Raw genomic sequence first — 24,946 nt, forward strand, 5'->3', positions numbered from 1 at the left:
TGTTTTTGACCACAACTCTAGGTTTAGTATGCCAGAAGTTACTGCTGAGATGTGTTATTTCCAAAAGACTATTGCAAGATCTTAGTCATCAGAAGGTTGGACAGACTTGACAAAAGCCAGCAGAGCCCAGCCCCTCCTTTGCTTTCCTCTCCAGGTGCTCCTGGCAGGTACACGTGGGCACAAGGGCTCCCTGGCAGATCCAAGAGGGCCCCAAGGAAACACCTTCCTCACGCTGTGCTGGATGCCAGGGCACAGGGCACAGTCAGACTCTTAAATTGGCAGCCTTCCCCTCGTGCTGTGTTTCCCAATGCCCCCAGTCCAGGTGGGAGCCCCTCTGGCCCTGCTCAGGCCCTGCTCTGGCTGCAGGTGCTGCACAGCAGGCTGGCGTTGGCCAGGGTGAAGGGCTTGCCCGTCAGCAGCGTCTCACACTCCAGGCAGGCAAAGTGCTTGTGGTGCCAGGCCAGCCCTTCCACCTGCTGGTAGTCCTCCGAGAAGATGATCTACGGGACAGACAGACAGACAGACGGACAACTGCTCATTTCCACCACCCCACCAAGCTGGAGCATGGCAGGAGCAGGGAGAGGCACCCCACAGCTCCCACCAAGCCCATCAGCCGTGGAGCTCAGGAATGGGTACACAGAATAATCCCAGGATGGCCTGGGCTGGAGGGGACCTGTGAAGGTCACCTTGTCCCACTCTCCTGCCTGGGACAGGGACACCTTCCACTAATCCAGGCTGGTCACCTTGTCTGACCCCACTACCCAGGGCAGGGACACCTTCCCCTTGGTCACCTTGTCCCACCCCCCTGCCCGGGACAGGGACACCCTCCCCTGGCACAGGCTGCTCAGAAGCCCTGGCTGAGCCTGGCACTGGCAGGAGCAGAGGGCCACTGGTGGCTCCCACACAGCACAGGGGGGATCAGAGGAGCTCCCAGACACCACCAGCACTCTGAGCTCTCCCTGCATTGCTGGCCTCAGGCTTTTGGGAACAGTGATTAGTTTGGATCAATTGCCTCAGGATTGGATTTGATTCCAGGGCAGGAATCAAGCCTTTAACACCAGAGGAGTCCCCAGCTGATTCCCACCTGGCCCAGGGGATCCCAGGGGCTCTGGTTGTTCTCCCCCCTGGCCCAGGGGATCCCATTGGCCCAGGTCCCTCTCCCCCGGCACAGGGGATCCCATTTGCCCAGGTCACTCCCCCCTGGCCCAGGGGATCCCAGGGGCTCTGGTTGTTCCCCACCTGGCCCAGGGGATCCCATTGGCCCAGGTCCCTCTCCCCCGGCCCAGGGCTCCATCCCCGTCCGTACCTCGTCGCAGCCGGCGCAGCGGGGCCGCAGGCTCTCGCAGTAGTGGCGGCCGCACCAGGCGGCCCCGCTCCTCCAGAAGTAGATGAGGTCCACGAGGGGCTCGGCGCAGCGGCAGCACACGAAGCAGCCGGGGTGCCACAGGCGGGAGTAGCCGGCGCGCTCGGCGTACACCACGGGGCAGTCCCCGGGCACGGGCTGCTGGCACGCCTCGCAGCGCTGCAGGGAGGGTGCAGGTCAGCGTGGGCAGGGGATACACACTGCTGGGCCGCTCGTTCTGATACACACACTGCTGGGCCGCTCATTCTGAGCCGCCTCTGGGACCCTCCCAAACAAAACCCCCACCAAAATACAAAGGTTCTCCCAGAAGAAGTTAAGAATTCCCACAGTGCAGCACATCAGAGATGTAAATCTGAAAAGAGATCAGGAGCTTTGGTCTTTTCCCACTGTTTTCTGTCTGTGCCTAACTCAGCTGTCACCCCACAGACTTCAGCAAGTGTTTTCTATTTCTAACAGGCCAAAGAGCCAGCATTAGATGTGATTAATCTCAAGATTAATGGCATCCATGCACATTAGACACCAGACAAAGTAGGCCTGCTCTTTATCTGTGCCTGCAGAGCAATCCTGTGATTAGTGAAGGGCCAGCCTTAAAGCTCCGCTCAGAGGCTGGCAGGATGTTGCTCCAGCTCCCACTGAAGCTGGGAGCAGCCTGTGTGTCACAGGGGCTGTGGTTACACTGCTGTGCCCCACCAGAGCCTTGGCACAGCAGGGTCCCCTCCAGGTGGCACAGGGGCAGGGATGGCAATGGCCCTGTGGTCAGATGACGAGTAAAAACACCCCAATTGAAGTCAACAGCTTCTAACAGGTACAATGACAGCACCACAGAATGGTTTGGGTTGGGTTCTCCCTGGTGGGTCACTGACCTTCCTGCAGCCATCAATCACACCGAGGGCTCTGCACCCACCACACCAGACCCAGGCCTTTTCCCAACGCCTCCCTGAGGCCCCAGATTTGGGGTCAGCCCAGAGCCAGACCCCACAGCTGCCTCTGCCCTGCCAGCCCCAAGGGGCCACAGCCCCAGCAGCCAGCCCTGCTTATCTTGCAGGATCTAAAGCAAGAACAAACACTGCAGCTTCCAGCGCTGAGCTCAAGTTTCTTGCCAGCAAGAACTGTTAAAAAAACAACTTATTTTGCTGTTTCTTTCTATGGAAATTATTCACAGGGAAAATCTATTCACAAGGCTTTTCCCAAGCATTGTATAACCTCCACATCCTGCTATTTACACACTACAAAGAGGTGATCCTTCAGGTTTGAGGTGGGATTACAGCTTGGTGCTCCTACATCTCCATCATGCAGGCAGAGGAGTGAACACTTTATTAGCTGAGGTGTTGGCCAAGAAAGTGTCCTGTTCTCTTGGCTTTCCCACCTGCTCATGCCCAGCTCCTGCTCTGCAGTGCCAGCTCCCAGGGAAGGAGCCCCCAGACACCACCAGCACTCTGAGCTCTCCCTGCATTGCTGGCCTCAGGCTTTTGGGAACAGTGATTAATTTGGATCAATTGCCTCAGGATTGGATTTGATTCCAGGGCAGGAATCAAACCTTTAACACCAGAGGAGTCCCCAGCTGTGGGGGTCAGGATTCTGAGCTCTGTGAGAGCACCCATCCCGTGGGACAGACTTGCAGCAGGGATGTGGAGGCACGTGGGGTCAGTGTCCTCAGTCCTCCCCGGCTCTGCCATGCCTGGGCTGCTCAGCCTGGCTGTCCCAGAGGATCTGCCACTGCTCTGAAAGCTGCTCCATTTTTCAGCTCGTGCCTTGAGAGAAATGATGCTTCAAACTATGGAGAATAACATCACAGTTATGTATTTATTTATTTGAAAGGACAAACTCACAGTTTAAGTAAACCTTCATTGCTAGGATGACTTATTGATGTGTTTAAAGGAAACCTTCCTTTTTTGGATATTTTTTATCTTAAAATTCAGTGTTTTGTTGCAACAGTGAAAATCCTTACCGTGCCACTGGATTCAAAGTCAGCAGTACGCTAAGAGACCATGGCAGAGGGGAGACATTACCCAATATGGACTGAAAATGAAAACTGCTCTTTCATGTACAACCTCAGTGCAGGAATGGCAGAAAGAATCTCCTCTTAAAACCACTTGGACACCATTTGCTTTTCCAGCTTTAAATCCTCTGCTGCAAGTCACCCTCACAAGGACCAGGACAAGGTATTTCCACTCACCATATTTTATGATGAGCATCTGCTCAGCAGCACTCCAGACAGCGCTGGGGGGATATAAATCTAAAAGGGTGTTGAGGAATCTCAGCCATTTCACTGTGGAAATGTATTTGTGTGCCCAGGGACCCAGGGCAGCTGTTTCCATTTCCCCAGGGTGATTACAGCCCTGGGAACACCATCTCCATGTTCACAGCTCTGCTAACTGGACAGCCCTCACCTCCTGCCATCTGAGGTCTTATGGGGTAAGAAGCCTACTTGGAAATACTGACTTGCATCACAGAATAGTGAAGGTTGGAAAAGACCTCCAAGATCATCAAGTTCAGCTTTCAACTGAAACGCAGCCCACATCACCCAGGAACGTGTCATGCCCAACCTTTCAACCTGCCAAGAACCCAGAGCTCAAACCAGCTCCCACAGCGAGATTTCCCCGGCCTTGGTGGCCCAGCAAGGCTTTTGCTGCAGAGAAAGGAGATGAAGAAGAGGAGAACGCCCCTCATCAGCCCTGCCAATGGACCCTTGTGCTCAGCAGGGCTGGCTGGAGCAGAGGAGCCCTCCAGGCCCTCACAGTGCTGCTCCAAAGCATCGTGATGTGACCGAGCCTGCAGCAGGCATGGGGAATGCCCTGGGAGCAGGATGGGGACAAGGCACAGATCACCCTGCTGGCTGTGAGGTTTTGCCCCTGGAGTGGAGACCAAATCTATTCCCAGTGGCTCGCTGAGCCTGGAGCAGCCCCAGAGCTCCCGTCCCATTATCCCATCCCATCCCATCCCGTCCCGTCCTGTCCCATCCCATTATCCCATTCTCCCATCCCTCACTCACGTAGTGCCCGGCCGTGCCCTCCAGGGCCCCGTTGGGTGACTCGGGGGCTGTGCTGGGCTCCATGCCCTTCTCTTGGGCCTTCTCCTCCTCCTTCTTCCCGCCGCCCTGGCCCGGCAGCGCCACCTCCCCGACGCCCAGGGCCTCGGCCTTGTACCTCGTCACGAAGTCGTGCATGAGCTGCTGCTCGCCCTCGGCCAGGCCGCGGCACTGCGCCGGGTCCTGGTCGTGCAGCGGGAGCTGCCGTGCCAGCCGCCGCCGCCGCTGCCAGGCGCCCTCCGTGCCCGCCACGGGCTGCAGCTCCTTGGGCACCAGCTCCATGTACTGCATGGCCTGCAGGGGACACACAGACTGTGTATTGCAGGGGACACAGCACTGCATGGCCTGCAGGGGACACAGGGGCCTTGTACTGCATGGGACACACAGCGCTGCATGGCCTGCAGGGGACACACAGTGCTGCATGGCCTGCGTGGGACACACAGACTGTGTACTGCATGGGACACACAGCACTGCATGGCCTGCAGGGAACACACAGCACTGCATGGCCTGCAGGGGACACAGGGGCCTTGTACTGCATGGGACACACAGCGCTGCATGGCCTGCAGGGGACACAGCACTGCATGGCCTGCAGGGAACACACAGCGCTGCATGGCCTGCAGGGGACACACAGCCATGCACTGCACGGGACACACAGTACTGAAATCATCATAACACAGGAAGAATGCAGCTAGCAGCGAGTCTGTGACACGGACCAGTTCCACCTGACTGCTGGTTTCACAGCAGAGGGAAGGGTTTGGTCACCGATGCCCTGTGACACAGGAAGGAAATGCCCAGAAAGTGCCCCAAATGAAGGCTCTGATTTAACAGGACCTCAGCAGCAGATAAACCCCTCTCAGTCCGAGGCTGGTTGGTGCCCGTGGGCCTCGGGGGCTGCACAGTTAACTGCTCCTGGCCCGAGCAGGGGAAGGGAGTTTCCCACTCCGGCATTTTCCTATTGTAGTGTGAAGAGGGACAGGGCAGCCAGTTGGCTCCCTGCCATTCCCTGCTAGACCAGCATCCAGCTGCATTAGATTTCCTTCTTACTGGGTCAGCACTTGAGAACTCCAGCTTAAAGAACTTAGCAAAGAGATTGAACTGTTTGTGGCACACAGGCTGGTTCAGGCTGGGCTTTTCCACACAGAAATGCTTGCCCAGCGCTGAACTCTTCAGCATGTCAGGAAAAACTTCCAAGTGCCTTCCAGCCTGGCTCCTGTGAGGCAGAGAGCGCTGCTATGGGCGGAATTCCTGACAGGAAATGTGCAACAGCAGCAGATAATGATTCCACAGAGGCAGGGCTTCTTCCCCCTCTTGGGGTGCAAGTTAAATCACTGCACACTGGGATATCAGGCACGAGCATGGTGCATTGTGCCCCTGTGCAAGGCAGGGCTGATGTCCAGTTTCCTGGGAAGGCTGCTGCCCTGTGGGACAAGGTGGAGTTTGGGAAGAGCTGCTTGGGGAGCTGTGGGATGCTGGGCAGTGACCTGGTGCACAAATGGCTTTCACAGACCTTAGGAATCCCAAGAGGAATGAGGAGAAAGAGACAAGGATTCCCTGACTGCTCCTCCCAGGCTCTGCCCCACAAGTGGACAGGAAACAACTGAACTGATGCTGTGAGAGCAGGACCACCAGCACAGCAGAGCTCCAGCAGAGCAGCAACGTGGGGAGAAACCTCAATCCACTGATGTGCCAAGACTAATGAACATTTACACCAGAGCAAGGGGCCAGCACAGGCACCTGGAGCCTCCTGGTCTGCCCCACCTCCGGGATCTTCATTCCCAACACAAAGTGTTTGTGCTGAGAGTGAGGAAAGCAAAGCCTCAAGGCTTTTTTCAAGGCTTACTTAAAGCCTGCTCAGGGGCAGGTTTCAGTACCTGCCCAGACAGGCAGTGAGATTTCAAGGGAATGCTTGAAGTTATAATTGTAGATGTCAATAAAAATGCGTCCAGAGAAAAGACTAGGGGAAAAAGTCCAAAAAGTCCAACCTGACACCAAAAACTGCCATGAAGAATAAGAAGAAATTGCTACATCTGCTGCTATCACTTACTGTTATGGCCAGGGCTTCACTAGGCTGCCTGAGTGCAAGTAATTTGGAGGAAGAGCATTTTAGTTTTCACTGCTCACCACTGGATCTTGGGGCTATTTTATGATCTGTTCTTTTCACTGTCTCCAAGGACCTAAGTATCTGCTTCATGACGTCTGCAGGCACGGCTTAACGAGAATGCTCTGAACTTCCTCCTATTATTGACCGTCCACTTGAGCAAAACAAGGTGAAAAGGCGTCCCAGGTTGGCAGCCTGCCTTCAGGAGGAAAGCCCTGGAGCCAGGCAGTTGTGCACTAACAGCCTTCTGGCCCAAGTCCCTTTGAAACCATCCCCAGAGTGGCTGACATCCAACACCTCTGCCCAAAGCTTGTCAAGCTGTTCTGCCAGCCAGAATTTATCAAGGTTTCGCCAAAGCTCCTGCTCCTTGTTTACTTGAACCAAGAGATATTCCAGCCTGTCCTGGCACCATAAAGAGACCAAAAACTTTCATAAAGGTTTTGAACCTCCCCCATCAGGAGGGTGGGACTGGGCTGGGGGCTTGGGAAGCGAAGGGAAGGGAAGGGAAGGTTCCGGGAAGGGAAGGGAAGAGCCTTGATGAAGCATCCCCAGCACACAGCTCAGCCCCAACCCAGCCTGTCCAAGCCCACAGGACAACTGGCTTTAAGCCAAATTAACCAGTCTGGCTGTAGGGGCTGCAGCTGGACTTTCACACCTATATCCCAAATACTTCTTTAAAAAGGTCTCTGGTTGCATTTTCAGCAGCTTTTTTTGTTGATTGGTATCAATAGCTTGCAGCTATTTGTTTCATTTGAGGAGCAGAAGCTCTTCACTGCTCACTCCTAACAGTGGCACCCAGAAGGTTTTACACCACAGCACAGTGAAAAGCCAGCTAAAGGCTTTCCCACAAGAAATGCTCTGCTGGCTCTCACCTCCCCATGCTGAAAACCACTTCCACCCCTTCCCACACAGCTGGTCCAGATGGAAACCAGGCATGGCAGGGAGGTGGAGCTGGGCTGGGGGCTTGGTTTTGGATCCAGCCCTCGGAAGGGGACCACACTCCCTATCTCACCTTTTTACACTGAGCTCTCTTTATAACACTGTTTTTATTTGGACCAGATTATGCTTAAACTGTAAGGAAGAAATCCCCAGCTCCAGGGCTGAGATGAGAGTGGTGCTGCTGGCAGCAGCAGTGGGCAGAGCTGCTGCCCACGCAGGCAGAGCTGCAGGCACTGAGCTCAGCTCTCACCAGGCTCACACCCGGGCATGGGGAGCCCTCCCACCCCTGCTCCTGGGGCAGGAAGCTCCTCAAGGCTGCTGGAACAGGCCTGGGCTGCCAGCAGAACATCTGATGATGTTCTTCATCAGAGGGACTGTGAGGGACCCCAGGAATGGGCCTGCGAGCCCACTCCCCAGGCAAGGACTCCTCCAGCAGCACAGGGATGCTCTCTGAGAGCAGGAGAGGAGGGGCCCTGGGGCACAACCACCCAGCTGCCCACCAGCCCCACTCCTGCTCCTCTGCTTGCCCAGCCCAGGCACCCCCAGAAGGCCTGGAGGAGTCGTTCTTACATCCAGCCTGGGGCTTTGGAGCAGGCATGGGCTGCGCAGGGCAGCAGGACAGCAGGGATGGGGTCTCTCCCCAGCCATGCTTTTACTGCAGATGGGCTTTACCAAAAGACTAAGAGCTTTCTAGTTGTAAAACCCATTAAGACCTCTGCTAGAAATGTAAACGAACCCATAAACCCCAAAGGCATTCCATCCCCCTCTCCCACCAGCTCTGCTTACTGACAGTGCTCCAAACACGAGTGCTCTGCACCCCTCTGCTCCCCGGGGCGCACACGGTTCCTGTTTCTCCCCATACCCATTGCAGGGCACAGCTCTGCTCCCAGCCCCCCGGGTGCCCTTACCAGCTTCTGGGTGAGGCCGGGGGGAGCCCACTCGTAGGTGATGGTGTCGAAGGTGGGGTCCTTGCCCGAGACGTTGGGGTTGGTGACGATCATGCGGTTCCTCTTGTAGACGCGGGCGCCGTCGCCGCCCTTGAGGCGGGCGGTGAGCGAGGCGTGCCGGGAGCCCGCGAGCAGCCGCCCGACCTTGCGGTCATCGTCCAGCTCCGAGCTCGGCCCGTGCTCCTCCTGGCTGCACTTGCACGACTTGCAGATCTTCCTGGGAGAGCCCGAGAGAGCGCCCAGGGTGAGCTGGGCATGGGCTGCCAGCCTCTGCCCAGGGGCACACACGGCCTGGGCTCGTGGCACGGACAGAAGGCTCAGGGGGAATGGGATGGGATGGGTTGGGTTGGGTTGGGTTGGGGGACCTCAAATCCCACCCAGTGCCACCCCTGCCATGGCAGGGACCCCTCCCACTGTCCCAGGTGCTCCAGCCCCAGTGTCCAACCTGGCCTTGGGCACTGCCAGGGATCCAGGGCCTGCCCACCCTCCCAGGGAACAATTCCTGATTCTCAATATCCCATCCATCCCTGCCCTCTGACAGTGTGTCTGGCACATTCCCTGTGTCCTGGCACTGCAAAATCTGCTGCCTCTCACCCACGGGGAGCTGCTTCTTCCCCTGAACTCTGGAAACCCCTTCAAGCATCACAAGATTGGAGATAATTCTCCTCACCAGATTCCAACAGACCAGCACCAGCCTTGCCTATTATGAATCTTTACATGCCATTAAAAAAGTGACCGCTGGAAGGAATTGATGCTTAATTGACTGTAATTTGAATGATAATGGGTATAAATCACACAGACAAGTGTGTAAGAACACTCTGGTGGCCAGCACTGCCATCAAACACTAATAGCAAAAGGGGCAAAGTAACTCTGACACAACCCCGAGGATTTCAGCAGGAACTTGGAGTAAGAATGAGTCCAGCCAGCCTTTAATGGAGTCAATTAAAAAAATGGCTATACTTCCACCAAATGAGTGCTTTAAAGTTTGGATTTCACACAACTGAGGCATCACAAGGGGAGCTGAAGGCATCCCAGGCATTCCAGCTGCAGCAGCACAGCCGGACCACAGCCTCCCTGCCCCACCACCACGGGCCCAGCACCCTGGGGAGCTCCCAGGAGCACAGAGGAGCCCAATGTTTGTGAGGCAGCACAGAGGGCAATGATTGTCTTTTAATGAGTGACATCTGGATGTCTGCATTCCGTTTCACAGCCCCTTTGCTGTCCTGCTGGGGCAGGGAGCAGCCCCTGCCCTGAGCTGGGCACTGTCCTGGTGTGCTGCTGCTACCAGGGGCTATGTACCCGAATCTGTGGTTTTAAGAGGAAAAGCTGGGAATGGAGCATCATTACAAGGTGTTGTGTCAGCAGCAGCCCATTTCAGGCAGGATCGGGCAGGACCAACGTTACCTCCAGGAGTGCGGCTCGAAGCCCGTGCACAGCCCCCGGCAGCGCAGGCAGGGCGCGCCTCGTCCCACCTGCGGCTGGCTCCCCGACATCTGCAAAACAGAGCACGCAGCTGGAGCGGCGCACACACAGCTGGAGCAGCACACACAGCTGGAGCAGCACACAGCTGGAGCAGTGAGGCAGGGCGCACCTTGTCCCACCTGCGGCTGGCTCCCCGACATCTGCAAAACAGAGCACGCAGCTGGAGCGGCGCACAGCTGGAGCAGCAGACACACAGAGCTGCAGCACACACACAGCTGCAGCACACACACAGCTGGAGCAGCACACACAGCTGCAGCACACACACAGCTGCAGCACACACACAGCTGCAGCAGCACACAGCTGGAGCAGCACACACACAGCTGCAGCAGCACACAGCTGGCAGGGCTCTGTCCCCGGGGCTCCCTGGGACAGCACTGACAGGGCACACTGCCCTGCAGACAGCCATCCCCTCAGCCAGCCCTTGTGTCCCGTGAAACCCCAGATCCCCCAACACCATCTGACCACGTCCACACAGCCCTGCAAAGTTTATCTGAGGGCGCTGGGTGAAGGGTTTCCCTTCTAAGCGAGGGAAGGTGGAGGGGCTGGCACCTCAAACCCTGGGAGCATGCCCACACACCGGGCAGCCACCTTCACCCCATCCTCAGAGACCTCAGGTGCCATTCTGATCCAGCTTACAGAGTTCATGTACTGCAATGGATGTGTGTGAGTCAGAAGGTCAGGCAGGACACATGGAGGTGCACTGCCATAACCTGGTGCTGAACTTGCTTTACTGCGCCTCGGACCTCCTTGGTGTGTGTCCAAGGGTATTTTGGGAATGTGGGAGGGTTCCATGCCTCTGGCACTGGACTTTAGGGGTGGTTTCCATAGTGAACAGGAAATACAGTGGGGAAATGCTCTGGGGAGCAGAGGGGGTGCTGGAGTGACAGGGGGGGCTGTGGCTGTGCTGCACTTTTTGCTGCTCACTGAAAACAGACAAAAGTCACCCGTCCTTGGGTGATCACTGCTGCAGAGACATGCTAACAACCTCCCAACAGGACGAAGACGAGCAAAAACCCACACCAGGAGCCATAACACTGGAGAACAAACCTATTTCCTGCCTGCCCCATGGATTTATCAAACACGGCTTTTTGAGCGTGAGGAACGCAGCAGGGTACTGCAGGAGACAGAAACAAAGTGCTGCAGGAGGCACCAGGGCAAGGTGACACCAGCAGACGCTGAATTTATCTCAGCCTGGATGTTTACACAGGAGCTGTCAGGCTCCTGCCTGAAAGACACGCTCGTTCCCTGGAAAAACGAGCTGAGGGGAAGCAGGGACGGTGCCAAGCCCAGCAGGAGCGGCAGCACCAGGGGAGTGTGAGCGCAGCCTGGCAGCCCCGAGCCCCTGCAGCCAGGGATCAGAGCCCAGCACCTCCATCCCCTGCATCCCCTGCAGCCAGGGATCAGAGCCCAGCACCTCCATCCCCTGCATCCCCTGCAGCCAGGGATCAGAGCCCAGCACCTCCATCCCCTGCATCCCCTGCATGCAGGGATCAGAGCCCAGCACCTCCATCCCCTGCATCCCCTGCAGCCAGGGATCAGAGCCCAGCACCTCCATCCCCTGCATCCCCTGCAGCCAGGGATCAGAGCCCAGCACCTCCATCCCCTCCATCCCCTGCAGCCAGGGATCAGAGCCCATGGGCTGCCCCAGCACCTCCATCCCCTGCAGCCAGGGATCAGAGCCCAGCACCCCCAGCACCTCCATCCCCAGGAGGGACAGCCAGGTGTCCGGGCTGGGCAGGTTCTGACCACTGTGCCCACCACAGATTGCCCTTCCCATCAGGGCTGTGGCACACACAGGGCCCACAGCTCCCAGCCTTTCTGGGGCCATTGATCAGGTTTTATGAAAGGTCTTTATCTCCCTCGAGGCAGGAGCTTGTTCTAGGACCTGTCTCTTGAGTTGTGCACACACACTGGGAGCCTGTCAGACTGTCAGAATATCTGCCTTGGGAGGGGCCCACGGGGATCCTCCTGCAGCTGGCCCCGGAGAGCTCAGGGCTCAGCAGAGCAGGGTGAGGCTGTGGAGGTGCCCAGAGTGGTGCCTGCCCATGGCTGCAGTCCCTGCACCCTCTGCCCTGCCTCAGTCCTGCAGTGCAACATCATGCACTATTTAAATCACCCTTTGGCACCTCACAAGAGGCTAATTTCAAAGGGAGGGACCAAGAGCAGGGAAAGGACTGAGGCGAAGAGCAGCTGCTGCTCCCCAGCAGGGACCCACGGGGCCCTTGGGCTGACCCAGGCTCTGAATCCTGCTCAGAGGCAAACCCAGTGATGATGCTGCAGCTCCTCTTCCTCCTATGCCAGCTGTGCAGGACAGACAGACACTGAGGATTCCCACAGAGCACTCCCAGCCCTGTCCCAGGTACCACGAACTGCTGGGGTTCAGCTGGCTCCGATCTTAGTGAGTCAAACAGGAGCTGAGCATCAGCAAGGGACTGCAAGTGGTGGTTTATCTAAAATACAAACATCTGGATTAAGGAAACTCCTTTGGAAAAGGCTCATTCACTCAAGGGGAAGGGCACAGGGAGAGCTGTGCCCAGCAGCACAGGCAGCTCCCTGGACAAGCTGGCACAGGGCAGTGCCAGGGCAGTGCCAGGGCAGTGCCAGGGCAGGAACTCACAGCCCCAGGGGTGCCCAGCAGGCTCAGAGCCTGGGGCCAGCAGCTCTGGAGGCTCTGTCTGGAGGACAGTGCTCTCCTCACTCCTCCAGAAGGGAGAGCTGAGCCACTCTCACTCCCGTCCCTGCGCAGGGCCAGACACGACAGGCGCCAGTGCCCGGGCACTGCACGTCCTGCCCAGGCACTGAGCTGCTCCTCACGCTCCGCTGCAGCTCCTCACATCGGCATAAAAGGAGATTTCTGTGCAAAAATTATGCAAGACACTGCAAAAACCCCAAAGCCGGTGAGATAATGTGAAACAAATGCTCTGTCCCAGGCTCCACCTATGCCCAAGCCCATCCGAGAAGTGCAGTTGAACTTTGGCATCACCTTAAGATAAAGGGTTTGGAGACATTTGTAATGCTTTTAAAAGGTGCCAAAACCCCAAAACCAGGCCTGTGTCAACAAACTGGCTGAAGAAAAGCAAATCCTGCTCACCAGGACGAGATAGACGCTCCTTGCAAGATTTCTGTTTTGGCTTTCTGTGCCTCACAGCATTCTTGCTGCTAGAAGACAGAAAGCAAGTCAGGGCAGAGGAAATTCTTGGGTAGTGAAATGATAGGAAATCGAGGCTGTTCTACCCACAAAAACATTGCTGAGCAGTGTCAGGAGCACACCAGTCATGCCATGGGTTGCCGCTACACCAGCCAAAGGCACGGCCATCAGTCACTGAGCAGCTGGAAATGGAGAGCCTGGAGGGACAAGTGACAAGGGAAGAACCCAAACACAGCCCCAGCTGCTCCAGAGCTTGAGGACTCCTCTGGAAAGGAGCACTGAGCTTCCCTGGCAGGTCTGGCGAGGTGGAGCCCTGGCCAGGAGCCCTGAGCAGGTCAGGCTGCAGCTGCACAGCCTGCTCTGATTGCTGCCCAGCTGAGACCCCACAGGGCTCTGGTTCTGTCACCTTCTGGCCAGCACAGCCCACCCCAGCCAAGGACCCTTTGCCAAAGGCTCTGCTGAAACCAGTTTGACAGCTGGGTTTGGAGCCAGGGACTGTCCCCAGGGGCAGCAGAACCTGTGGAGCTCGGACCTGAAATCACGTTCAGAGTTTCAGCAAGCGTGGCCAGCGTGGTGGTTAATCCAGGACCATGGGGGATCCAGCACACCCGCAGCACACCCCCAGCCCAGCACACCCCAGGGGCAGCAGGGGACAGGCAGGACTCGGCTCTCTCTGCGTGCTGTGCCCGGTGCCAGCAGGGCACGAGTGCCACCAGGGCAGATCCTGGCAGTGCCAAGGGTGTCCCATGGCAGCCGCCCCTCCTGGCACTGCTGCCTGAGCCACCCACGGCTCTCCAGCCCCCAAAGGGCTCGGGGGACACAGTGCCACAGCCACGGGCCCAGGAGGGGCTGGCAGAGGGGGCCCTGCTGCTTCCACAGAGGCTTCTGGATCCCAAAAGCATTTATTGCACAACACCCTATTTGGAGACCGAAATGGTGCTGGAGACACGTAACCACCTCAAGTATGTTTTCCCCTCCTTTTTAGGGAGGGAAGAGGAAAAGCTGGTTTCCAAAAAGTTACTCCAAGTTCACAACAGCCCTTCAGAGCTGAGGTCCTCGTTTCACCTCTCCCCACAGCCAGGGCTCCCCAGTGGCCAGGCAAGCTCCATCCAACCCTTCCTGCAGCACCAACACCCTGCCCTCGGTCCCAGTGTGGCAGGAGAGAGCTCCAGGGAGGCTGAGAGAGCTCCAGAGCCCTTTGAGAGGTTCCTCCAGCTGCAGTGAGTCTTGGAGATTTACAGCTAACTCTGAACCAGACCCATGAACAAAGGAACGGGGAAAGCCACACAATATTCACAGGGGTGGGACCAGTCTGCTCAGCACAATTGCTGAGGGATGGGATGGAGAGCAGATCATTTGTCGTCATGATTTGACTATAATAGAGCTAAGCTTGCATAATAACAGCAGGCTGGCTCAAACTTCCTTAAGGACTTGGGGCCAGCTCAAACTTCCTTAAGGACTTTGGATTTGGGGCTGGCTCAAACTTCCTGATGGATTTGGGGCCAGCTCAGACTTCCTGCTGGATTTCCACTAACTGGAGGGTGCAAGGGTTTCCATCCAAGGGAATGCTGCATGCCCCAGCTCACATGTTGGCCATTTGGCTGAACTCTTCCCTTGCTGCTGCTGACCAGCAGACAGAAGGGTTTGGGTTGCAAGGGGCCTTAAGCTCACACGTTCCATGACTGCCCCCAGTGTCTGGTGAGGGCCAGCTCAGAACCAGCTCCCAGTGCTGGCACAGAGCAGCCCAAACGTCCCCTGGGCTCCTGCAGAGGCAGCTCGGGTGGGACACTGGGGGCTGCTCTGGCTCTCAGCAGAGGCTCCTTGACTGCAAGGGGAATAACTCTGAGCAAGGCAAGCAGCTGCCCCCAGACTGCATTAACCAATGAACACATTCGCCACCGCAGCTCTGAGAACAGCAAAGGGATGTTTTGATTTATTTTCTTCTCATTTTCATAGAAAACATCCATTGTAATCATGACCTGCAAGCAATTTGTTTCCCTGCCAGATTCCAAGCAAGCGTTATCCCAATTACCACAGTCACAGGAAAAAAGTTCCCTTACAAAAGGCTGTCCTTCATCCCAAATTCTCTCTATTGGATTTATTTCAGGCATCAGTGAATGGGTTGATATCATCTGGAATACTGGAAGCACTTATTGTATTAAACTCTGCAGAGTAAGAAGTCTGCTGCCTTTCATTTTAGCAACATAAAGAGCAGGTAAAGGCACTGATAATGAAGGAAACTATTTCAATGGAGCTGCCAGATCCCAACCCACAGGATGACAGAGCTCCAACAACCAGGGCCTCTGCAAATAGCTCCCTCCTCCAAGAGCACATAGCTGGCAGCATTCCTTTCTTCACTAACAATGTGTGAATTAATGATAAGAGAAGGGCAAATGCTGAAAAATCAGATTCTTTCACAAAGCCAGACAGTGCTTCAGATACTTGGACTCAATTATAAACCCAAAGCAAGATGTGAGGAAGTGTCTGGAACGGGAAGAGCCCCCCAAAGCTGCTGAACCAGCAGATGTGCTGAGTCCCAGAGCACCCAGGGAAGGCTCTCAGGGTGGTCTCCAGTGACCTGCCCAGGACCAGCTGGGTGCTCCCCCTCTCCCACCTGGGGAGAAGGTTCTGGGTGCCACTGGGAATGGGGAGCCCTCAGGACACTGACAGGAGCTGCTTCCACCAAACCTCCATATAACAACTGGCCTAGGGCTAAATCCCCTCTGAGCAGCAGGAGAGGGGTCTTTGGTGGAGAGAACGGGAGGAAGCTGAAGGTGGCACGAGGGCAGGGCCCCCTCCCCTGTCCCCACCCCTGTCCCCCCCCTTCCTGCACTGCAGCCGCTCTGTGGCAGCCCCACAGCCTCACAATCTCACACAGGCTGGACACAAAGTGAGGAGGTTTGGAGGAGCACGTTTGCAGGGCTCCAGAAGGAGCACACAAACAGAATCTTGAGGCTGCTGATGCCCTGAAGCCATGGCAGGACTGTGCCACCCCGAACACTGGCAGCCATCAGGATGCTTTGGGGAGAGCTCACCCTCCTGTGCCCACCTGGCGTAACCGAGCCATGGGGTGGGTGCTGGGGGCAGGTGAGAGGGTACAAGTGAGCAATCAGGCTGGTGCCAGCACTAGGGAACCCCAGCTCTCCAAAACTGCAAACAGCTGCCAGGACACATTCCCCTTTCTCTGAGCCCATCTCCAAACGGAACAGCAGCTCCAAGATGGGACATCTGAGCGCTGCCTTTCCTGCATGGCTGAAATACAGTATTTCCTCCTTTAAAAAAGGAGAAAATCCCCAGCCTAAGCAAATACTCCAGACACTGCCTCTCCGCAGGACCAGAGGGATTTTGTAATTTGTAAATTGCATTTCATTGGACTCTGCTGAGCTCTGGGTCCAAGTCCCAAAATAAGGTCTTTAACCCCTGTGCTGCTTTATGATTCCCTGTCTATAAATACTTGCCCAGAGCCCAAGTTTCTCCATTAAGATCCACATCTGCACACACCTGCAGAGGGCTCTTCAAGCACCCAGGGTTTGCTGATGAACAGGGAGCTCCTGCCCCTCCCTGAGGCAGCAAGCCCCCCAGAGCATACCCTGGAGCGCATGTAGCCCTGCCACAGCAGCCCTGCTCCGTGTCCTGCAGGAGGATTTGGGTGTTTGCCAGTCCCACGTGGAGAACCCAAGGAAGAAAAAGTTAAAGAACCAAAATTTGTATTAACTGAGTAAACTTTACCTTGGCTCAGACGGGTGCTTTTAGCTCGGTGGGTTATTTTGTTCTGACAAGAGGGACAGAGTTTAGTGAGAACAGTACACAAGCCCAGGGGCAGCCTGGCCAGCTGGGCCCGCTCCAGCCCTCACGCCGTGCCAGCCATCGCCTTCCCCCTGCTCTGAGCTCCAACTCTCCACTACAGTTTAATCTAAACAAGCCCCGTGCCAAACAGAACGCTGTCCCACTCATGCTGCTTTAATTTCCTCAGAAAGAATCCCAGAATACTCTAGGCAAGACATCAACAATAATTAAACCCAACGGTGATTGAAAATCAAATTTTCGGGGCCTCGCGACAAGCTCTAATGAGTTCCAGACTTGCCTTCCCGACTTGCTCAGACTGGCTGTGTGACACTGCCAAGCTAAATTAAAACTTGACAGTATTCCACACCATGCCCAGAAAAAGTGCCCGCCTTAGGATTCAGGAAATGAAACAGCCGTCTGCTGCAGAGACACCCATTAATGTTGGGACGTCATTATGCAGACACTGATACAGCGTCTGCATTGTTCTCTTTCCTTGTTTTCATTATGTCATTTCATATCCCTTCTGAAGTACAAGCTGGCTGGCGTGTCTGTTTTCCCCCTGCAGTGTCCAGGTGAGAGGGGACACTCAGCTGGGCTGTGCAGAGCTGTGCAGAGCCTGGCATGCCCTGCCCACAGCGAGGGTCCCCAGCACAATGCACCTTGGCTGCCCTATGAGCAGTAATTTAAGTGACAGTAAAGGTGACATCTTGTCCTTGGCCCTTCCCCAATGGGAGCTGAGCGTCCAGCTTCACCAGGGCTCATCCCACAGCAGGGATTTGCTCAGCCCTCCCTGCTGCCCAAACCCAGCCCTGCTCCTGCAGCCCCCCGAGGCACCCCCAGCCTGGGGCTGCTGGCAGAGCTGGGCCCCGCTCAGAGCCCCCTTGTCCAGACCAGGCAGGGATTGAGCTGCTGCAGGGCCAGCCTGACACAGCCCAGCAGCAGCCTCGAGGAAAGGCTCCATTTCCACTCCTGTGGCACCCATCCCCACTCAGGGCCTGGCAGGAGCTTCCCGAGGGCTGCAGTTGGCACCCAAAGGTGCCCTCCCCATGGCAGCCAGGACCCGTGCACATGGCTGAGGTGCCAGCCACAGGGACCTGCTGGGAGAGGACATTGCTCTGAGCCTGGGGTGACACAGCAGCAGGTCCCACCAAACCCTGACCACTCCTGCTGGGACAGGGCCTCTCTGTGGTGCCGCACCGGGGGTGCCCGCCCCTGCCAGCCAGCACTGACTGTCCCCCACAGTGCAGCACACAGGGAAGGAGGAATCCTGAGTGCCCCAGTCCCACCTCGAAGCATCGTGGATGTCAGGAGAGCAGGGCAGGGGGTGCTGAGGAACCCAGCCCAGCATCCGTGGGTCACACAGACAGCAGCTCCTGCTGCCAAACAGCAGCCTGTGCCCGGCTGGCCTGCCAGAGCAGCCAGCTCACGGTAACACCAGGTAAGGCTCACGGTAACACGGGGCAAAGCTCACGGTGACACCGGGCAAAGCTCACGGTGACACCGGGTAAGGCTCGCAGTAACACCGGGCAAGGCTCACGGTGACACCGGGTAAGGCTCACACTGACACCAGTTAAAGCTCGCAGTAACACCGGGTAAGTTTTCCTCGGGTTCAGCAGCGGCTCAGCTCAAATCCAGCGGGACAGAGGGGAACAGCCAGGCTGAGCTGCCCGGTCTGACAGGCAGGGTGGGACCCAGGGCCAGCACTGCCCAAATACCCCATGGCAGAGGGCAGCACCCCCCCAGGGCAGGGTCTGGGGTGCCCCAGGGCACGGCCCGGGGAGATGGCATCACACAGGCTGACAGGGCTGCGGAACTCACCCCGAGCCACGCGGGACAGAGGCGCAGAGAGGAAGGTGACGGGAGCAGCCGCTGCCATTGCACACTTGGCTCCGGCCCGGCAGCCAGAATCCTCCCAGAGCGCAGTGCCAGGGCAGCGGGGCACTGCGGGAGGAAGGGCCGGCACCTCCCGGAGCCGACACTGCGCAGGGTCTAAAGGGGACAAGGGACTCCCTGCCTGCCTCCCTCCGTTCCCCAGAGCCCAGCCCAGCTGTGCCGCACACGGGCTCGTTCACAGCACAAACCGCTGCCCTGCCCGCAGACGCGCCGCTGCAGCGATTTTGGCACCGGAATGAGCACCGGGCGGGCACCGAGCGCTCCGGGTGCCCTCAAGGGCAGGGAGGAGGGCAGAGCGGCGGGCTCCGTGCCCCGGCTCGCACTGCGAGGGCAGCACGGCCGGAGATGAGGGATACCGGGAATAACCCCGGGCTCCCTGAGCCGGGCGGGGCGCGCGGCGCGCCCGCTGTGCCCGGGCATCTTCGGGCGCGGGGATCGGTACCGCCGTGCCCCGGGACTGGGATCGCTCCGGGGCTGTCCCGGGACAGGCATCGGGATCGCTCCGGGGCTGTCCCGGGACAGGCATCGGGATCGGTACCGCCGTGCCCCGGGACTGGGACCGGGATCGCTCCGGGGCTGTCCCGGGACAGGCATCGGGATCGCTCCCGGTGTGCCCGGGCTGTCCCGGGACAGGGATCGGGACCGGGATCGCTCCGGGGATGTCCCGGGACAGGGATCGGGATCGGTACCGCCGTGCCCCGGGACTGGGACCGGGATCGCTCCGGGGATGTCCCGGGACAGGCATCGGGATCGCTCCCAGTGTGCCCGGGCTGTCCCGGGACAGGGATCGGGACCGGGATCGCTCCGGGGCTGTCCCGGGACAGGGATCGGGATCGGTACCGCCGTGCCCCGGGACTGGGACCGGGATCGCTCCGGGGATGTCCCGGGACAGGGACCGGGATCGCTCCCGGTGTGCTCGGGCTGTCCCGGGACAGGGATCGGGATCGCTCCGGGGCTGTCCCGGGACAGGGATCGGGATGTTTCCCGGTGTCCCGGCACGGGGATCGGGATCATTCCCGCTGTCCCGGGGCTGTTCGCGGGCTGTCCCGGCACGGGGATCGGGATCATTCCCGCTGTCCCGGCACAGGGGTGGGGATCATTCCCGCTGTCCCCCGCTCTGTCCCGCTGCCCGTGCCCCTCACTCACCTCCGGCCGCTCCGCCGCTCCCGCGCCGCCGCCGCTCGCGCTGCCCGAGCGCCGCCTTTCATTGGCGGGCGCGGCGGCCGCGCGCCGCTCTCAGCCAATCCGAGCCCGCCCCGAAACTTTCCTGGCCAATGGTGAGCGGGGAAGCGCTGGGGGGGGGGGGGTGTGTGGCCGCGGCGAGGACAGAGGGACGGGGACGGGGACGGGGACGGGGACGGGGACAGGGACAGGGACGGGGACAGGGACAGGGACAGGGACAGGGACGGGATGGGATGGCGAAAATGGCCTCAGAGAAGGCACGGGGAGATGGGACACTGCAGAGGAATTGTTCCCTGGCAGGGTGGGCAGCCCTGGCACAGGTCCCCAGAGCAGCTGTGGCTGCCCCTGGATCCTTGGCAGTGCCCAAGGCCAGGCTGGGCAGGACTTAGAATAACCTGGGATAGTGGAAGGTGTCCCTGCCCACGCCAGGGAGGATGAAACTGAGTAAAGGTAATCCTGTTCAATAATCAAATCTGAGATTCTGTGCTCGGACAGCACAGTCCCTGGGGTGTAAAAAAGAGGGCAAGCAAGAATGGAATCGGTGAAAGTTCCCGCCCCAAAGCAGCAGTGCCAGAAAGGGCTGTGGGCAGGGATGGGGCTGGTGGGTTGGGGTACACAAGCACTGGCAGTCCCTGGCTCTACAGCCAAGCTGCCTGTTGTGGCTGGCCTGGGACTGTCCCTCTGTCCCCTGTCCCTCTGTCCCCAGTCCCTTTGTCCCTCCGTCCCCTGTCCCTCTGTCCCCAGTTCCTCTGTCCCTCTGTCTCCTGTCCCTCTGTCCTCAGTCCTTTTGTCCCTCTGTCCCCTGTCCCTCTGTCCCCAGTCCCTCTGTCCCTCTGTCTCCTGTCCCTCTGTCCCCAGTCCCTCTGTCTCTCTGTCTCCTGTCCCTCTGTCCTCAGTCCCTTTGTCCCTCTGTCCCCTGTCCCTCTGTCCCTCCGTCCCCTGTCCCTCTGTCCCACCACGCTCCCATCCCAGGCATGGCTGACACCGAGCACAGGGAAATGGATTTCCGAATCAGACAGGAATGTGCTGGGGCACTTTATCACAGCAGACAGACACGGAATGTTTTTAGCAGAAGAAACTGTCCAAACCCACGTTTCTCTTGTTATTTCAATGTGTGTTGAGCACTGAATGACAATCTATTGCCTTTTGTGTTTTGGGGGTTTTTTTCCATGGATTGGTGAGGTCTTTACTGCTTTAGCAAACATTCCTGCCTGCTCCAGCAAACATTCCTGCCTGCCCCTGCTGAGGCCGGGAGGGGCAGCACAAAGCCCCTTTGTGCAGGTGAGGGAGGCAGGGAGGCTCCACAGCTCCTGCTCCCTGCCCCGTTCCCCCTTCCCACTGATCCCGGCCATTCTCCCTCGCTCCTTGTGCCCGAGCCCAGGAAAACCTGAAACAACAGAGAGCAGGGTGCACTGCCTGCTGTGAGCTGTGAGCCAGGAGCACAACCCCAGCTCAGAGCTGGCTCCTTAGAGCTGCAATCCAAACAAAAATCCTGAGCTCTCCTTGATTTAATTTCTCCCTCCTTGGTACATTTTTTCCTGAAGTTTCTCGCAGCATTCCTGCAGAGAAGGGGAACAGGGAACCCGACCTCCCAGGGCCATACGGAGCTGGAGATGCTTTTCCAGCAGAAAGGCCAAGGGCCCTGGGGCTGGCAGCCCCTCTGGACAGCACGAATGTGCCCCTCAGTGAGTGTCTGAACAGTTTTGGAAGAGGCATTGGAACATCCTCAAACAAATCTGGGTTAAAAAGCAATGGCAGAGGAGAATTCTGGAAGGATGAAGTCCCTGCAGGGAGGGCGTTTGAAGCTGACCTTGCAGAGGCATCTGGGAGCGAGCACAGCGAACAAACAGCACAGGGATATTGTTTTTCAAGCTCCTGAAGGGCTTGGCAGCCCTGGGGAGGTTTGACATGGCAATGGGGTGACATTATCTGCCTTTCCCGGGGCACACACGCACGTGGGACATAGGAAAGAACTCACCCAGGGACTGCAGGGCGCCAGAGGCACGGGTGGCACGAGCAGGGGCACTGCCACGCTGCCAGCAGCACTGCAGGGACACTGTGCAGGGCCCAGGGGTGACAGGGCAGTGGCACTGCCATGCTGCACCAGCACAGGGACACTGTGCAGGGCCCAGGAGCAGTGGCACTGCCACGCTGCCAGCAGCACTGCAGGGACACTGTGCAGGGCCCAGGGGTGACAGGGCAGTGGCACTGCCATGCTGCACCAGCACAGGGACACTGTGCAGGGCCCAGGAGCAGTGGCACTGCCACGCTGCCAGCACTGCAGGGACACTGTGCAGGGAGGTCCCCATGGTCTGCCAGGCTCACAGGGAACCCAGCTCATGCCTTGGACAGGTGTGGAGGGAACGTTTTTGTGTGTGAGGGGGAATCCAGCTAGCAGGGGATGTTGGAGGTGACAGGGACAGCTGGGGTGGGCATTTTGGGTTGGTTTTGTTTTGAGCAGCAGTTGTAAAGCTCCAGGTGCTGAGCAGGACTGGGCACTCCCTGTGCAGCCAAGGCTTTCCAGCAGCACAAAACTAACATTAGAAAAAGAGTTAAACCCTTCTAGGGGCTTCCTTTTACAATAAATATACATCTGGAGCAGTTGTAATTGATGCTGGCACAAAGAGCAGGACGAGTGACAGTGACACAGGGCAGGGTGTGACAGTGATACAGGGCAGATGAGCCCACCTGGGAGCAGCGCTGTGCTGTTCACATCTCCCCGTGCCCTGGTGGCACACTGGCACCTGGCTGCCCCGGCTGGCACAGGGGGAGGCTGGGGCAGCAGGCAGGCACAGAGCAGGTGAGCCTGAAGGAGAGACAGAGCGGGGGCGCACAAAGAGATTCTAAAGGATTTTGTGATTTCCTCAGGAGTCCCAGCAAGGGCCAGAGCTCTGCCTGCCATTGAGGCTGCCCTGCTTTGCTGTGAGGAAATAGAGGCATCTGTGGGGAAGGGGGTGAAGCTGCAGCTGGAGGGGCTTGCTGCTCCCCAGGAGGCTGAAGCTGTGGAGATGATCAGCCCAGGGAGCCCTGATGCGTCCCGGGCACATCCACACCAGCAGTGCCCATTGCAAAGGGCTGCTTGAGCTGCTCCTCGATGGATTCACTGACAGTCTGGCCCCAGACAGCAGGAATGGCCAGCACTGGTGAATATTGACAGAAATTTATTAATTCACTGACAATCTGGCCATAGACAGCAGGAATGGCCAGCACTGGTGATTATCGACAGAAATTGATTGATTCATTGGCAATCAGGAATGGCCAGCACTGGTGAATATCGACAGAAACTGATTGATTCATTGACAATCTGGCCATAGACAGCAGGAATGGCCAGCACTGGTGAATATCGACAGAAATTTATTAATTCACTGATAATCTGGCCCCAGACAGCAGGAATGGCCAGCACTGGTGAATATCGACAGAAATGCATTAATTCATTGACAATCTGGCCCCAGACAGCAGGAATGGCCAGCACTGGTGAATATCGACAGAAATGCATTAATTCATTGACAATCTGGCCCCAGACAGCAGGAATGGCCAGCACTGGTGATTATCGACAGAAATGCATTAATTCATTGACAATCTGGCCCCAGACAGCAGGAATGGCCAGCACTGGTGAATATCGACAGAAATGCATTAATTCATTGACAATCTGGCCCCAGACAGCAGGAATGGCCAGCACTGGTGAATATCGACAGAAATGCATTAATTCATTGACAATCTGGCCCCAGACAGCAGGAATGGCCAGCACTGGTGAATATCGACAGAAATGCATTAATTCATTGACAATCTGGCCCCAGACAGCAGACATGGCCGGCACTGGTGAATATCGACAGAAATGCATTAATTCATTGACAATCTGGCCCCAGACAGCAGACATGGCCGGCCCTGGTGGGTGTTCCTGCTGCTGTGGGTGGGTGGCTGAGGTGCACCCAGCACGCCCCGAGGTGCAGCAGGGACCAGCCCAGCAGCACCCCTGGATGGGGCTGCCCCTCTGGGAGCCTCTGGGAGCTGCAGGAACAGGGGCTGGAGCTGTGGGTAAAGGGATTCCTGCACACTCTGCCGTGTTTTCCAGGAGGGAATCTGTGCTATTACATTCTTGGCTAATTTTCAATTTTTCTCCTTTGTACAAACATAAAGGGATAAATGAAGTAGAAAATACGGCTCTGCAGCTGCTTTCAGTTAAGTGTTTCCCCCTTCCGTGAACGTAGTAGTAAAGCTACAGATTTGGTTGAAATATTTTGGAAGAAATTTTCATCTCCTGGATCCCCAGTTGGCACAGAGCAATCAAAGGGAAATGACAGGAAAATAAATGGAAGAAACGAATCAAAAAGGCAGACAAAGGCCAGTTAAATCCAGGCAGCTCCTTTTCTATTAAATATTGAGTAAGATAACCTAAATTTTTGCATGGGCTGCTTTTGCCTGTGGCCGATTTACAGAGATACAGGATTGAAGTAGGAAGGAAAGAAAACACTGCATCAACTCTAAGAAATATTTTGTGGTGATACACACTCAGAGTTTTTTCACTGGTCGTGATCAAATGAGTCATCCCGTTTGTAGTCAGAAATAGATGCAGTGATGTAGATTAAAAAATAAACCAGCAATACGTGTGGTTTTGAGCACAGCTGTTGTGGGAGGGCTTTCCTAATTTGGCCATATTCGTGCAGGGTCTTTCTTCCAAAGTTTACGCAGTTGGTTTCATCATCAAAAGATGATTTGTAGTGAGTAAAGGGCTTGAAATCACGGAGCAGTCAGAGGCTGGGGCTCTGTGAGCCTGTCTGTAAAGTGAGCAATACAGTGTTCATGCAGAAATGGATTAATTACCTTTGTGCCCTTTTGTTTTGAGTCAAGGGCTTCCTGTGCTGCAGCCCGGGCTGCGCTGCTCAGGGGAAGCTGCTCCTGTGCTCAGGCACCTGGGGCTGCTGGGGGGGCAGCCTGGGCTGCCCAAATCCACCTGGGGTGCTGGGGGCTGTGGGACCATCCCCAGGCAGCTGTGGGGCTGTGGGGCCATCCCCAGGCTGCTGTGGGACCATCCCCAGGCTCTGTTGTGGGACCATCCTGCTCTGATACGGGCAGAGCTCTG

The 24,946-nt window shown here is 57.2% G+C and overlaps 1 protein-coding gene across 1 annotated transcript; it reads right to left on the bottom strand.

The window, feature by feature from the left end:
* Positions 1 to 290: 290 nt before the first annotated feature.
* Positions 291 to 19,848, bottom strand: LMCD1 (LIM and cysteine rich domains 1). The gene is made up of 6 exons (XM_054280808.1): positions 19,831 to 19,848; positions 9,780 to 9,868; positions 8,337 to 8,592; positions 4,356 to 4,685; positions 1,307 to 1,522; positions 291 to 500 (listed from the first exon to the last, which is right to left on the bottom strand). Exons 2-6 carry the CDS (start codon positions 9,866 to 9,868, stop codon positions 345 to 347), a joined length of 1,047 nt encoding a protein of 348 aa, XP_054136783.1. The 5' UTR covers positions 19,831 to 19,848; the 3' UTR covers positions 291 to 344.
* Between the last annotated feature and the right edge of the window lie 5,098 nt (positions 19,849 to 24,946).

Source organism: Melozone crissalis, unplaced genomic scaffold (genome assembly GCF_028551555.1).
Source record: "Melozone crissalis strain CALT ecotype California unplaced genomic scaffold, PUWL_Pcris_2 ptg000029l_1, whole genome shotgun sequence".
Taxonomy (NCBI): Eukaryota; Metazoa; Chordata; class Aves; order Passeriformes; family Passerellidae; genus Melozone; species Melozone crissalis.